General features: G+C 46.5%; 1 protein-coding gene across 12 annotated transcripts in view; it reads right to left on the bottom strand.

Moving 5' to 3' along the window:
- Window positions 1-13,488, bottom strand: part of lrp1bb (low density lipoprotein receptor-related protein 1Bb) — a 181,760-nt gene that overhangs the window by 101,903 nt on the left and 66,369 nt on the right. For all 12 annotated transcript variants that reach the window (XR_015102280.1, XR_015102281.1, XM_086123849.1 and 9 more), the window contains 6 exons: window positions 10,646-10,765; window positions 9,678-9,806; window positions 8,037-8,294; window positions 7,058-7,220; window positions 1,377-1,599; window positions 295-487 (listed from right to left, as the gene is read on the bottom strand). Coding sequence is in view for 10 of the 12 variants with exons in the window: in XM_086123849.1 (XP_085979975.1) it covers window positions 295-487; window positions 1,377-1,599; window positions 7,058-7,220; window positions 8,037-8,294; window positions 9,678-9,806; window positions 10,646-10,765 (1,086 nt within the window). In the remaining 2 variants the exon portion in view is untranslated. The remainder of the gene's footprint in view (window positions 1-294; window positions 488-1,376; window positions 1,600-7,057; window positions 7,221-8,036; window positions 8,295-9,677; window positions 9,807-10,645; window positions 10,766-13,488) is intronic.

Genomic DNA, 13,488 nt, shown 5'->3' with positions numbered 1-13,488 from the left:
TGTTGAGAGTTGAGGCCGTGTTTGAGGCCATGAAGCTATAAGGCTGTGATTGGGCGGCGGCAACCGAAGAGGGCGTGGAAAACGAGTGAGCGAGTCAGTGATGAAAAAGATCAACGCGGTCCTCCATTAACTCATTCACTCCCAAAGACGATTTTAAACGTCTTTTCAGACTTGGTCCAGAATTGGCTGGTACTGAATGAGTTAATCAACGTCAACACGACCATCAGCACCTTGGTGTCGATTCCAAAATATCCAAAGTTGTCCAACCCCTGGCGCGCTTGTTGTGTGGTTTACCTTTGGGTTGACCGAGTTTGTGGTAAACGCGGAGTGCTTGCGTATTCCCCACACTCGCGAGCGTCTTGAGCTCTGCTGTGACGTTGAACCGGTGGATTTGCAGCAGCGTCGCCCCATTCCAAGGCTCAGCGTGCGTACTCTCGGTAGCATAGAGAAAGTTCTCAAACACAGCTAATGCATAAACATTTGACACCTGCGGGGGGGGGGGAAAGAGAGATCAAATGAGCTTTTCTTATGATACGACAACCTAGTCCAGTTAGATGGTTCAAATCACGCCGACTTGTTGGGGCGCGCGCGGCGCCACAAGGGCCCGTCTGCACACTTGGCAGGCCACCGACTGGGCCGAGGAGCCGCAAAGCCCTGCGGGGGCTGACACTGCCTTGATACCTGGGCATCCATGCTACATTTAGCAGGCTGACACCCATGAAAAGTGACATGACTGGCTGAGCCACGTTCACGGGAAGCGGAGCTAAACCCGAGGGACACGCGACGTGACATCGGGGCCACGGGGAAACACAAGTCGGACGAAACGCAGAAACGAGCACGGCCCTTGTTCCGCCTCTCTGGTGGAATCTTCACATTTCTTCGGCACACATTGATATCAGCGGCGGCGTTGCTGCTTTTGCCGCTGGATTGTCATTAAGCAGCTGAGTCCACTTAAAATACTTTGGTCCTTAATTTGCTTCGACACACCTAATTAGTATACAAATGCATTGGCTGTCTGATTAACTTCATGTCAGCAGTAAGCATTCACTTGACGTTTCAGATGCGATGGTTTGGGCCGATATGATTTATTGCACATCATTAAAAAACATATATGAATCACTTCACCATGAATGACATCGATTTTAAGTGACGGCTTGTTGTTCTTTGCAGGTGCTTAATGCTCCAGGCCAGTGACGTCAAGTGCTGGAATCGAAGGCTAACTTTAGGTTTATCTTCGACTTCCCGCGCTCGTCTCATATTCACCAACCATACGTAGGCGATCGTCAGCTGACGGTTTCGCGTCGCCACGACGAGTGAATGAGGCGACACGCAAGAAGATGCAAGAAGGGTCCAAAAGGCAAAAGGCAGTCACTCACTTGGCTTCCCTGGAAGATGTTGTGTCGGTTTTTGCCTTGGTAATCCACAACGTCGATGTAATCCAGGTAGGCGTCTGCCCAGTAGACCAGCCTTTTGACCACATCCAGCGCCACAGCTGTGGGCTGCTCGATTTTGTAATCCACCAGCCTGGTCCTGTTGGTGCCATCCATGTTGCAGCGCTCCACCTTGGCCACGTTCCCATAGTCGGTGAAGAACATCATGCTGCAAAAAGCCCAAGTGCAGCGGTGCTTTGAGAAGCAAGATACCCGGACAGTATCTCAAATCATCTTTTCCCATTGAAATGAATAGAAAGGCCATTAATTTGTTCCGACCTTCCCAGAAAAAAACAACAAAAACGTGTTTTTGTTGGTTTGAACCATCTAACTGGACGGGGCAGCCATTTTGTGTGCCATTTCTGTCTTGTCCAGATGTGCCTCGTTGTCTCGTCAGAATAATTGTTTTTTTTTTTTTAGTTTTCTGTTTTTTGACCGTCTGTGTCGGTTCATTGTTGCTGTCATGTATGCGCTTTATTTTGAGTGTTTCTTTGCGGCGCTGATTTTTGCTTTTCCGGGACTTTGTTAATCTCTGCATTAGAATCCTTGAATACTGACCGTATGAGAGGTCCAGATCAGATGTTTGCACCGACATCAACATCATTGATCAGCTTTTATTTTGTTCAGGGTCACGTTTGCAAAACTCAACTCAATCAGTCCCACAAGAGCATTTTTTTTTGTCATGCTCAACAAAATCGGTCCAACAGGACCACTTGACCTTCCAAAGGAAATACCACATGCAGTGTGTGAAACATGTAAACATTTTTCTTTCCAGACAAGCAACACCCATTTTCCAAAGCCTCCACGATGAATGTCATGGCCGTTCGTGCTTCACATATGGTCAGCCCTTAACATTTCCTCCACCGCGTTTCACACGCGATGCTTTGAATGATAAAGCAGTCCCATACCTTCACCAAGTATTTTTTTTCCCCCTCGCCACCATTCAAACACAAGTTCAACTTGCACAAAGGAATACAAGTTGTGGGTCGCGTTGTGAATTTGAGGCCAGATTTGCCAACGACCAATAAGACGGCTTGAACATATCTCGCAGCGTTCATTTGATGTTGTCAAGGCGCCTGGATGATGAATAGAACCCAGAGGTCACGCCATCAAAAACGGTCCTGCATGAGGAAGATGCAATCAAACTCGACCTGGAAGAGTCACAGTCTGCTCTTCGAAACGGAAAAGCGATCTTCCGTCATTAAAGAAAGACAAATGTGGCGGAAAGAGAAAAAAAAAATCAAGAAGTGGAAAGGTATAATAGCGTGCTAGAATTAGAAATGTCAGCTTCAGGCAGCTAGCAACAATGTCGATGCCTAGCGTGGGAGCTAAAGTGAGGAAGCCCCCACTGAGACGGGGCCCATCCAATCCCAAATAACAAATCACCGACTGGATAAAGCATCTTGCAGCGCCGGGGACTGAAATAAATGAAGTGGATATTTGTTTCCCCATCGATGTGGCAGCGCTAACAATGTGTCTCTCATTCACAGGCAGTTGTTATCGCTAACGCTAAGTGACAGATGAGCTGGGACGCACAGTCCCACACAGGCTATTGGAACTCTCGACCCGATAGCAGACGCTACAAATGTTGTTGATCTCACACGCACGCACACCCACAAAATACATAAAAAGGAACATTGCCATGCTAAAAGGAATGATGAGTAATTTGTGATTAAAATGGAACTTGGACACATCTAGGGGAAATGTCGGCGACATGCTCTCTTCTCTCTCTCTCTCTCTCTTTGTATATGCCAAACGGCACACTGAACACTCAAGGGGAGAGATTCGTATTGCATGTGATAAGGTGGTATCGGGCACGCTAGTATTCTGAGTACAGACGTCCACAGTGTAGTATGGGCCGGTAGCTTTATTCCTTCTCTTTATACAGCGCACATGACAAGATAGTCTTTCGGGGTAATCTTTCGAGACATCTGTTGACTTTGGTCACACCGGGCGAATCGGGCTCGAAATTGCTTTGAGCAATTATCTTTAAACGCGTGTAACAGGCTAAAGGAGCGCTCGCTCAGCCGAAGCACATTCGGCGTGATGCCTTGTGAAAACACCCTTACTCGGGATGATGACAATCTTCAGTGTTCTCGTTTTGCTCCAACGTGTTTGCTTCATGCCTGCGACGGTGTGCGTCGCGCCTCGCCTAATGTTAGCGCCACCCAAAAAAATGGATGGAGGGCCAAAGACTAAATAAAATCTAATAAAGCGTTTCTCAAATTAATGAATGAAAAGTGGCGTTTTGGAGGTCTCCTTAAATGCTGAGCCAGGCCACCCACAGAGGCGCTCGAATACCTGCGGTGACAATCACCACAAGAACATTTTCCATTTCTTCAACTGTAATCGTTGGGTATTTAAAAAAAAAAAAAGCGTGCTGCAGAGGACCTCGGGGTATGAGAGCACAATGCACACAGGAGCCAAAGCACTAAGTACCTTTAATACTGGGCGGGGGAGGAGGGGGGGCTTGAAATCAATTCCGAAAGACACAGGAAGTCCGTTTCACACAGAAAGCAGCCATTTGCGAAAGAGAATCACTCGAAAGGACGCATCAGCAAGAATTCAAGATGGAGTCACATTGTTGGAAGAACGGGATACACAAAAAAGACAGGCAAACAGTCTTGCCTTTGACATGGTGTTTGCAAAGTCGCCTATTTTCCAAGAGTAAATATTTTGAAGGCAAATTATGGAAATTCAAGTCATGTGAGGGCATCTCAAGTTGGTTTGCTTTTCAGTCGATTTTCTCCGGATCGTCTTCAACGGAGTCGTTGCTCAGAAGAGTTTGGCCAATTCTAACAATGCTTGTCGAGGTATTGTTCCAAACTGCACTTGCTTTTTTTGGCATAAAACAGCACAAAGACGAACGGCGTGCCCATATTTGGCACTGGTTGCTACGCTACCTGACAGGTCGTACTTGAAATTCAATTACTTTTAATTCGTTTTTAGCGCAGACAGCCGTGTGAGCAAATTTTTTTCAAATGATAATTTCAGTGTCTTTTTTTTTTTAATTTTAAATGGCACAGGTGTCAAACTCAAGGCCCGTGGGCGTGATCTGGCCCTCAATATCATTTTATGTGGCCTGTGAAAGCAAATCAAAAATGTCAAACGTTCATGATGCTTGCTAAAATCGCTACCAACATTTCAAATTCTCATTTGTAATATATAAGCGTGATACTGTAAGCATTTTCTTGTGACCAAACCCCTCATTACAATAACTTAAACATTAGGTGAATAAGCCGTTATCCTCGGCTTCTTCATAAGGGAATCGACTGCAAATCTGGCCAGCGCCTAAAATGATTTTGACAGCCCTGCTATATGGCATATTTGGCAAGTGCCAGATACAGTATATGTTATACATGCTTGAAATTATTTCAAGATAACATTCGTGTCATTCATACTGAAATCGGACCCTTCAACACTAAATTCATCATTCTTTCCTCCATTTTACTAAAAACCGCTGCGACAATCTCTTGCTCTTGTCAGTCTCAAATCTCGCTGCAACCATCCGATTGGACTGGACTCTTTTCAATTTGGGTGCAGGACCGATCTCTCTCAAGAGACATACGGCGAGAAAGCAAAGCACCGTAAAACCAATCCCTTTTTTTTCAATCAATATGAGGGCAGTGCGTCGCATAAGCAACGCCGTCAAAGTGCTAATTGAGATTCTGTGTCTGCGGGTGTATCAACATCGCAGAAATGAAGAGTTGTCATGTTGAGTAACCCCTTCAAGTTCCCTCCGATCAATTTGCTGGCGTCAGCGTCGGTCTTGTCAAAGTTTAAGCTTTATTTCTTTGACTCCGAACCCGTAGCAAGCGGATGTCAATGAAGTGCGTCGACCAGACGCGCTTGTGAGAAACAAGGACGCGGTCAAAACACGCAAGGGTGAAAGTCCCACTTCACCGGATGACATACGGGCCGACATTCACCCAGGGTAAGGAGCTAAGGCTGACTGAAAGAATGAGGTCGGAGTTTCCGCGGCAGCCTTGACGGCAATCAATCCCAAATCATGTCATGTTCAAAGATGGCCGCCGTAGCAAAAGCCCACGGTGAGCAAACTCAATTCCGAGGGGGATGAACTGACAAAGAAGTGATCAGCGGCCCACAAAACCGCAAAGAGGATTGCCAACAACTGGCAGCTGTTCAACTTCACTCACACGGAGCAAGCAACGACACTCCAAAAACACTTACCTTGGGGCTCGTAATCTATTTCATTGTGGTTATTAATCGTTTAAAAAATAAAATCTATTTTGGCAAGTTAACCAGACCGCAGGGAGGAATTTACTCCCAAAAGACCACAATCGGAAGAGTAAGACACTGCCAAGAGGACGCGCATTATCGCGCTCATGAATATGCGTTTCTATCAAGACCGGATGAATTTGTCAGCCGAGCGGCTCACTTTCTTCGCTCGCTTTTGTTTTTCCTTCGACCAAAGTAACGTTTTACAAACGCTCCCGTGCTGCTGTTAAACGCTACCTGGATTTCTTCTGTTTGACAGACTTCACCGTGAGCAGGCGCGGTACCCGAGCCTGTCAGAATGTACGCGCAATACAAAGTTGGAAGTGTCGATTTTTTTTTTTCAAAAACATATCTGCAAGGGAAAGCAATTACTTCAAGACAGCAAGGCGTCACCGACCGAGGAGGATTTATTTTGTCCTGCGACATCATTCATTCATTCATTCGCTGCCATGGGACGTTGATGTTCGTCAATTGGAATTGTCTAGTGCCGCCCAGGGAATGTGTCCGTCAAGAATGGTTTTCAACGGCCGGGCATGGAAGAGGGTCTTTGGATTTGAGATCAGCACAAATTTTGAATCCAAGGTCAAGGTTAAGACACCTGACACTCGACCAGAGGAAGCACTTTGTATATACAATGGGAATATGTCTCATTGTAGGTAGTCGCAAAGCGTGCGTCGTGATTGGGAGAAAAGCCGTCAGCGTTAATGGAGTGAATGTCAAAAAAAAGCCAGCGGCGTTCAAATGAAGCCATTGAGTGAGTCGGCGTTGTTTACAGCGTGTGACTGGATTTTTTTTAGGTTGAGGTGTCACAAAAGCAACAAATACAGTGTTAGCATCCGAGTCACAGCTAGTTTTCTCGACTTTTTGGTCAGAAAGGCCCAGCGCCTGTTTGCCACCTCGTTTATGAAAGGCAGATTAAACCTTTGCAGCAGTGACAACCTCAACGACCTGGAAAACCTTCCGTTCCTCCATCCCGTATTGGTTGACAACCTCGCTGCGGTTGTGAATGGTGACAATTCTCACTCATATAACTGACACACAAAAAAAAAAGAAAAGAAAAAGAAAGAAATCATTCATGCACAATCCTTCCCCTCCTCGAACTGAAAATCCGGCTTGCTGAATTTCCTCCCGAAAGATGTAAGGTGACAAGTGTGACTGCAAATGTATGTCTAGACAGCAGATGCATCACCGGGATGCACAAATCATTCAAATCACTTGATTCTAACTCACTCACATTCTTCCCCAGGAGCCCTTCGTTATGCATGCTAATTACTTTCTTCTTCTATAATTTGCTTTTCTTGGCAAAAACAAAACCCAGATGAATGATGATGAGTCCATTTGTGGTGCTTTTTGGAACGCTTTGCTCACACAGGCGGCGGACCACTCACCCCGTAAGAGGATCCAGAGCGATTCCTTTCGGATTCAGCAGGTCGAGCTGGAGGAGAGTCACACAGGTGTCGCCGGTCTGGTCACACGCAAATATCCTGTCGGTGACCCGGTCAACAAAATAGAAGTTGCCCGTCAGCCAGTCGATAGCCATGTGCTCAGCATCTGCAATGAGAGCGGTGGAGCCGTAATCGACCACTTCCCGTGGCTACGGGAACCATTCTACATTCCCTTTCGCACATAATGTGTCCACTCCGAATGCAGCGTGGCCATGTTCGGAATTTAGACCAAAGCCAGAATGAGTGGTGCGGATGGCTGCGCAGACGGCGCGCTTTCGAAATCTTTCCCCAGGGACAAGATTGCCCTGAAAGGCAATATCACCATGCGCAAGCGCCTCAAGATTACATTCCCGTGACGGCCACCGCTTTCGTCAAATGATATTGACTGTGTTTGATCAAAGTGCAAGCAAGGAAATCAGATCATCGTGCGAAACAGCGACGGGGGTCAGTAAAGCGGGGACGTTCCACTGCCCACCACATTGTTCATGTAGTTTGGAATCAGAGATGCAAGTCAACTTTTACAGGTGATTTTTTTTTTTGTTGTTGTTGTTCTGTCGGTTCAACAATGGTTGAAAGTGACAACTCATGGGAAACATGGTAGACATTTTTGTTCCTGAAAAATACATTTCAGGAAGCAGACTCTGACAATCAAACTTTTGCATTTGCCGAGTTGCGGGGCAGCCCTCCAAAGAGATTTGCCTTGGCCTTGCACGGACGGCCCCACCGCCGACGAGAAGATCAAGGTTTTCATCGGCGGTGGGCATAGACGACCACGGGTGTAACTTTGAGCGTGTTGGCGCAAAATCTGCCACCCACTAACTTTTTGCAGCGTTGGCAACATCTCAAATGCCGTTGTCCCTTTTTACTCCACCGATTACTAGTCGTTCTGATGGTTCCCAGAAAAAAACAAAAGAGAACATACTGTGCAAGTGCTGTTGTGTTGTTATTTCCTTTTCCCGCGTGAGCCTGCGTAGATTCCTCATTTCGGCGCAGCGAAGTTGCCCAGAGGACTCTTTGGACAGAACCCAGCAAACCTTGTCCTGGCTGTGCTGGAAATCCATGGCCAGACTTCCATTTACACTCAGAGACCTCAGAGGCAGAAAGCCCGTTCCATTTAGGTGGCTGATGACAATACGGTCCGATCCGCCCATCAAAAGCACGGGATGCCTGTCGCCCGCATCTGCTCGGGATATGGAAAGAAAGATGTGTCCGTTTATTTGCTCTTCTGTTCTGCCGAGACGTCACGGAGGGAAAGACACTCTGGCGATAACAAAAGCGATACAAAGGAGTGTGTTGCATCGCATCATCGGATGAATTAAAGTGCCGGTGTGACACCGGAACGATTGCGGTGCCTAATCAAGTGACATCATTAATCAATCGCACGTCGTCGGTGTTCATTGAGGAGTAAAAGACGGGCGGTCTCCAAGGCTGCTTCGAGGGGACTATTTGTCTTGCTCTATCTAGAGAAAAAAAATCATTTCATGTATTGGCAAAATCAAAACATGAAAGTGGAGTGATGACCCCAAATACTGTACAAAGCGCACGCAGTGCAGCACGTCTTATTTAGGCACTCAAACTTTTTGCGACTGCGGGGGAAAAAGGACATGCCAATCAATGCGTTTGTCAGAAGCGCGCAATTACCCCACACTTACGTTTTCCTTATCCGGAGCGAGTGGCGCTATCTTGCTAAAAGCCAAGATACAAAGCATTTCAGATTGCATTTCGGAGCCGTGTGTTGGAAATGAAATATTTCAAGTCGGTCTGAACCAAATGAAAACAGATTAGATCGAGATGAATTCTTCAATTGCACTGCGGACCTTCCATCTGACATGGAGTTTTGTTGTTGTTTGTTATTGTTTGTTGTTTCATAACGTGCTGCTTTTCATCTACTGGCCCCGGAGAACTATATCTGAATATTTCTATTCATGAGCTCTCGCAAATAACGGTAAACCATTCATATTCACTTTATTCCTGGTAGGGCACGTTGATTAAAAGCGGCGACGGCGGCGTTGCCCCCCTGCTAGGTGCGCTGCGCCTCCAGCTATTTTCAACACATATGCCATCGAGACCACAATAAATAAAATCCGTTAAAAAGCTTCCGGGTACAATAGAAGTATGTGCTGCACACAGATATTCTTCTTCTTTTTTTTTTTTTTTTAACTTATTGATCATCGACCGTCGAGCCTTAACATCTGTTTCGGTTGCGTTACTTCTAAGTGGGCCTCTTAATTCCTTTGGGTATATGAACTACCGCAATCTGGCATTAGCATCAATCAGAGTTACGGCGGGCATTGTCTCGGCATTCAACTCGGTCGACTGCTCCCACTTCCCTCGTGCTCATTAATTTGATCATTATCCTGGCCTGACCACATCTTGCAATTCCCACGCGGGTGATAGATGGAGTCGGCGGCAAACCACATTCATCTCGCTCCAACAACCTGAGGAGCGGGCGATATGCGATCATGGTACTCCGGTTGAAGAAACGTATTTTAAAAGAGACCCCCCAAAAAAAAGGGGGGGGGGCCACGTGTGCGATGACGCCGGTTTCTTGACGCAAACTCACCTCGTTTGGCTTTGCACGACGTCTTGTCGGGCTGCAGGACGTATCCTTCCACGCAGCTACAACTGTATGAGCCGTAGGTGTTCGTGCAGGTTTGGCTGCACGAGCCATACTGGGCACATTCATCATGGTCTGAGGGGGGGAATACAGAGGCGGTGGGAACAAATTAGGCGTGCTCTCAGATGACCCAAATCCACGCGGTACACTGAACCGGGCCTCACTTCGGCACCTTAGGCAAACACTTGGATGACCAAGGAACCTTGTTTGGGACAGCGCCAGCGTAATCACTCACGCAGAGATACCAGCATGTTTTGTGACTCTCTCTCAGCGGGCTTTTGTGAGTTCCGTCCTCAAAAAGGTGATCGAACTCGTCAGTCCTATCGCGACCGGTCTGATATTGCTCTCGAGGGCGAAGGGAAAGCTGCTGGCATTCCCTTTAAGGGCATCATCCACGTAGAAACAGATTTCAGTGCATCTGCAAAGTCATTTTATCATCTCAAACTTTTGGTCCACATTCAGTCGACCTTGTGGGAGCCCAAATCAAATTTTTTTATTTTTTAAGCTGGTCGCAGAAGTGGATGGATTTCAAGACGTGCCCTATTTTTTTCCATGTGTCCAGCAGGGTGCATTGCACTGTGTTACGACAGTATCACGAATGCACAAACGAGAAACAACTCTGGATGCCCCTTTTGGCATTGAAACGAGATCTCCTCAGAAAACTGACTTGCGCTGCATCGGGATGAGCAAAAGAAAGCCACAGCTAAATAGCGCGCCTTCTGTTGTTGTGCCGGGGCCGCGAACGCGACGCTGTGAACGGAGGCCCCTGCCTGGCGACAGATGGCCTCGCGCACCTTGCACCTCCCGCTTTTCCACCTCAGGGAAAGTCTGATGGAGGGCAAAAGGGGGGGGGCAGGCGTGGGAAAGGAGGAGGATGGAGAGAGGAAGTGGGCGGCGACATTTGGGAGTCTTACCTCGGCAGCTCGTGCCGTCCTCGCCAACCTCAAAGCCGTCAGCGCAGAAACAGAAGGTGCCGTTCCTTGTCATGACGCAGCCGTAGCGGCACCGCAGCTCGTGGCAGGCTGACAGAAGCTCTGCAAGGGGAAAGGAAATGAAAATGGGCAGAGTGGAACTTTGGGGTTCGGAATTGGGTTTTTTTCAGAACAATAATAGGATAATAGGACAAGACCATTATGATTTTTTTTTTAATGCTGTCAGTTTCACGTGTTATTATTGGCATTAATTTAATACAATGTTAACTCGATTCATTTTTTTATCATGAGATTAATGTGACACCACGTCACGGATGTTAAATTGCTCTCAACTAATAAAATGTGCTCCAAGTTTGAATAACTGCTCCAAATGAAAAATGTTAATGTAAAATTGAAAGTCGAAATTGTTGTTTCAGTAAATATTTGCATTTTGCACAAAGAAAACTGATCCACGATTCCATGTTGATGAGAGCATTAAAATGGGAAAATAGGAGAAAAAGAAATCAAAGGAAATGTAGAATAGATAAAAATCTGTGATTAATTATGGATAATTCTGAGTTAACTATGAAATTATACATTTGATCACGATTAAATATTTTAATCGTTTGACAGCACTCGTTTTTTTGAATTTTATTACGAGCGTGGCAGCAAAATTGTCCGTGCTGATTTTTAGTCAAAAGGTAGCTCTTATGCCATTTAGCCCCGATTAAAAAAAATAATTAAAAAAGAGTTTAGATGCTGACTGCATGATGCTTTTTAATCATGAATGCTAATATTGTGTTTGTGTCCTTGCTGGGTCAGCCCAACTCTGACCTTATTGTTAAGCGCGCAGATTGCAGATCATCATCAGCATGAAGATGAACGCTAATTATTTGCTACGTCGACTTCTGACTCCCTCGGGAAGTGTCAAGACGGTTCCTGTATTTTATCCCCCTCACGGTGAGTTCGGCGGTGTGATGTTTGACTCTCGATATTTGGCAGACAGGAAGTAAATAAAGCTCACGCTGTCATCATGAATAAACGCGACTGATGCAGGCTCAACCCTTAAAACAAAGCTTTGATTGGTCCGAGGACTGATAAGCCATCGCTGAGCATTCATTAATGTCAAGTCACAGAAAACATAAAAGCTTACAAGTATTGTCTGATCCCCCCCGCCCCCCTCCACCCCTTTGTTAAGACTTTAAGATATTTATATGCTGCATGGAACAGGATGTCTCGTGGAATATAATTCTCTTCAGTCAAAGAATGGGAAAGAATGACAGTGAAAGCTTTGCTTCCCCTGTTCTGAATGAACCGCGTCATTTTTCATCATTTTCGAGCAACGCTAACTCATCATGGCAGTTGCAAATTATCTTTATGCTTCTCCGAAAACAACGTTTGCCATGGACACTCGGGGGGGGGAACTTGCGGTATACATTTTAGATTTCTCTTGACAAGTTCTTGATCTCTCTTTTCGATACATTTACCAAATGTTATCAGAAACTTGCGCGTTTGCTACTTTTTGAGATTGTAGCCATTTTTTTTTAAGGTGATGTAACTGAGCAAGGGAAAGACATCGCTGTGGCGGTGCAACGATTTGTTGGCAGCCTGCGATCCTCACAATCTTAGTCAGCGTGTTTTTTATTGACTACCATCAAGGGCCCCTCGCAGACAGGTATATTAAATAAACATCAGGACTGATGCCAGACGTGTTCCGTTCACTTATCGTTTTAATGCACAGCGAAGTCATTGTCTCTTAAAGTTTGCTCTTGGATTGATCGGAATTCAGACGGATTCAGACAGATCGGAGTTCGACGAGCCGAACGTCAAAATCAACAAAGATCAACAAGGCAGGATGGAAGGATTTTCGTGAATATCACTTCCAACTAGATAGCCAGATGAGGTGGCTCGGGCATCTGAGTCGGATGCCTCCCGGACGCCTCCTCGGTGAGGTGCTTCGGGCATGTCCCCGGGATGACCCAGAATATGCTGGAGACATCAAATCTCCAAGCTGGCCTGGGGAACGCCTTGGGACCTCTCTGGAAGAGTTGGAAGATGTGGCTGGGGGGAGGGAAGCGTGGACTTCCCTGCTCGAGCCGCTGCCTTCGATCACGGATGAGCGGTAAAAAATTGGGACGCTACGGAATGGATTTGTACACTTGTATCTGCAACTTCGGAGAACGTATTCTTGAAGCGACTTTACAATATTTTCAACTTTTACAACCTTTTCAGGACGATTAACACATCCCCAAATGGTTTGTAACTTTAAATGAGAAGTGAGCAACACTCTAGACGGCGCAGGGCTGCCAAGCGCAAACAGCAAGCAGGTGGAACGGATGCCCTGAGTTTCCCCATTCGGAACAGGACGGCGGCTACCTTTTAGCTTTTTTTTTTCCTCGTGTCTGCTGATTGATGACCTGACGTGTTTTCTTTTGACTGATTTGTTTTATGTGGAAAAAGACTGCGCGGCCACATCTGCCAGCTGAGCGATCCCGTGGTCGCTGATCTCAAGGAGCCGAAGGCACGGCACTTGGGCTTTTCTTGAAGCAGACGTGGCAAATGAAGCCATTTGTCCGTCTGATTCCTGCATGGCTGAACCTGCTCGGGGGGGGCACGATGGAAGCCGGAGCCAATCGCAGCGGACGGCGAAAGGTGGACGACGCGTTCTTTTCACATTCCGCGCGTAGAGATGAAGAAATATTCGTACCCGCAACCATAGCAAACGGCCCGCATGCACTCAGGACCATAAATCTTGGGACAACTCAGGAACATGGAAATGCGAATAATTACTTTGTGCATCCCGCTTTTTACATGACCAAAAGTAATGGGACATTTGGTCACGCGAC

The sequence above is a fragment of the Hippocampus guttulatus genome, chromosome 11 (assembly GCF_054856545.1).
Source record: "Hippocampus guttulatus isolate MCC_2025c chromosome 11, RoL_Hgut_1.0, whole genome shotgun sequence".
Taxonomy (NCBI): Eukaryota; Metazoa; Chordata; class Actinopteri; order Syngnathiformes; family Syngnathidae; genus Hippocampus; species Hippocampus guttulatus.
The sequence above is the reverse complement of the archived record's forward strand: the minus strand, read 5'-3'. Positions and strand labels throughout refer to the sequence as shown.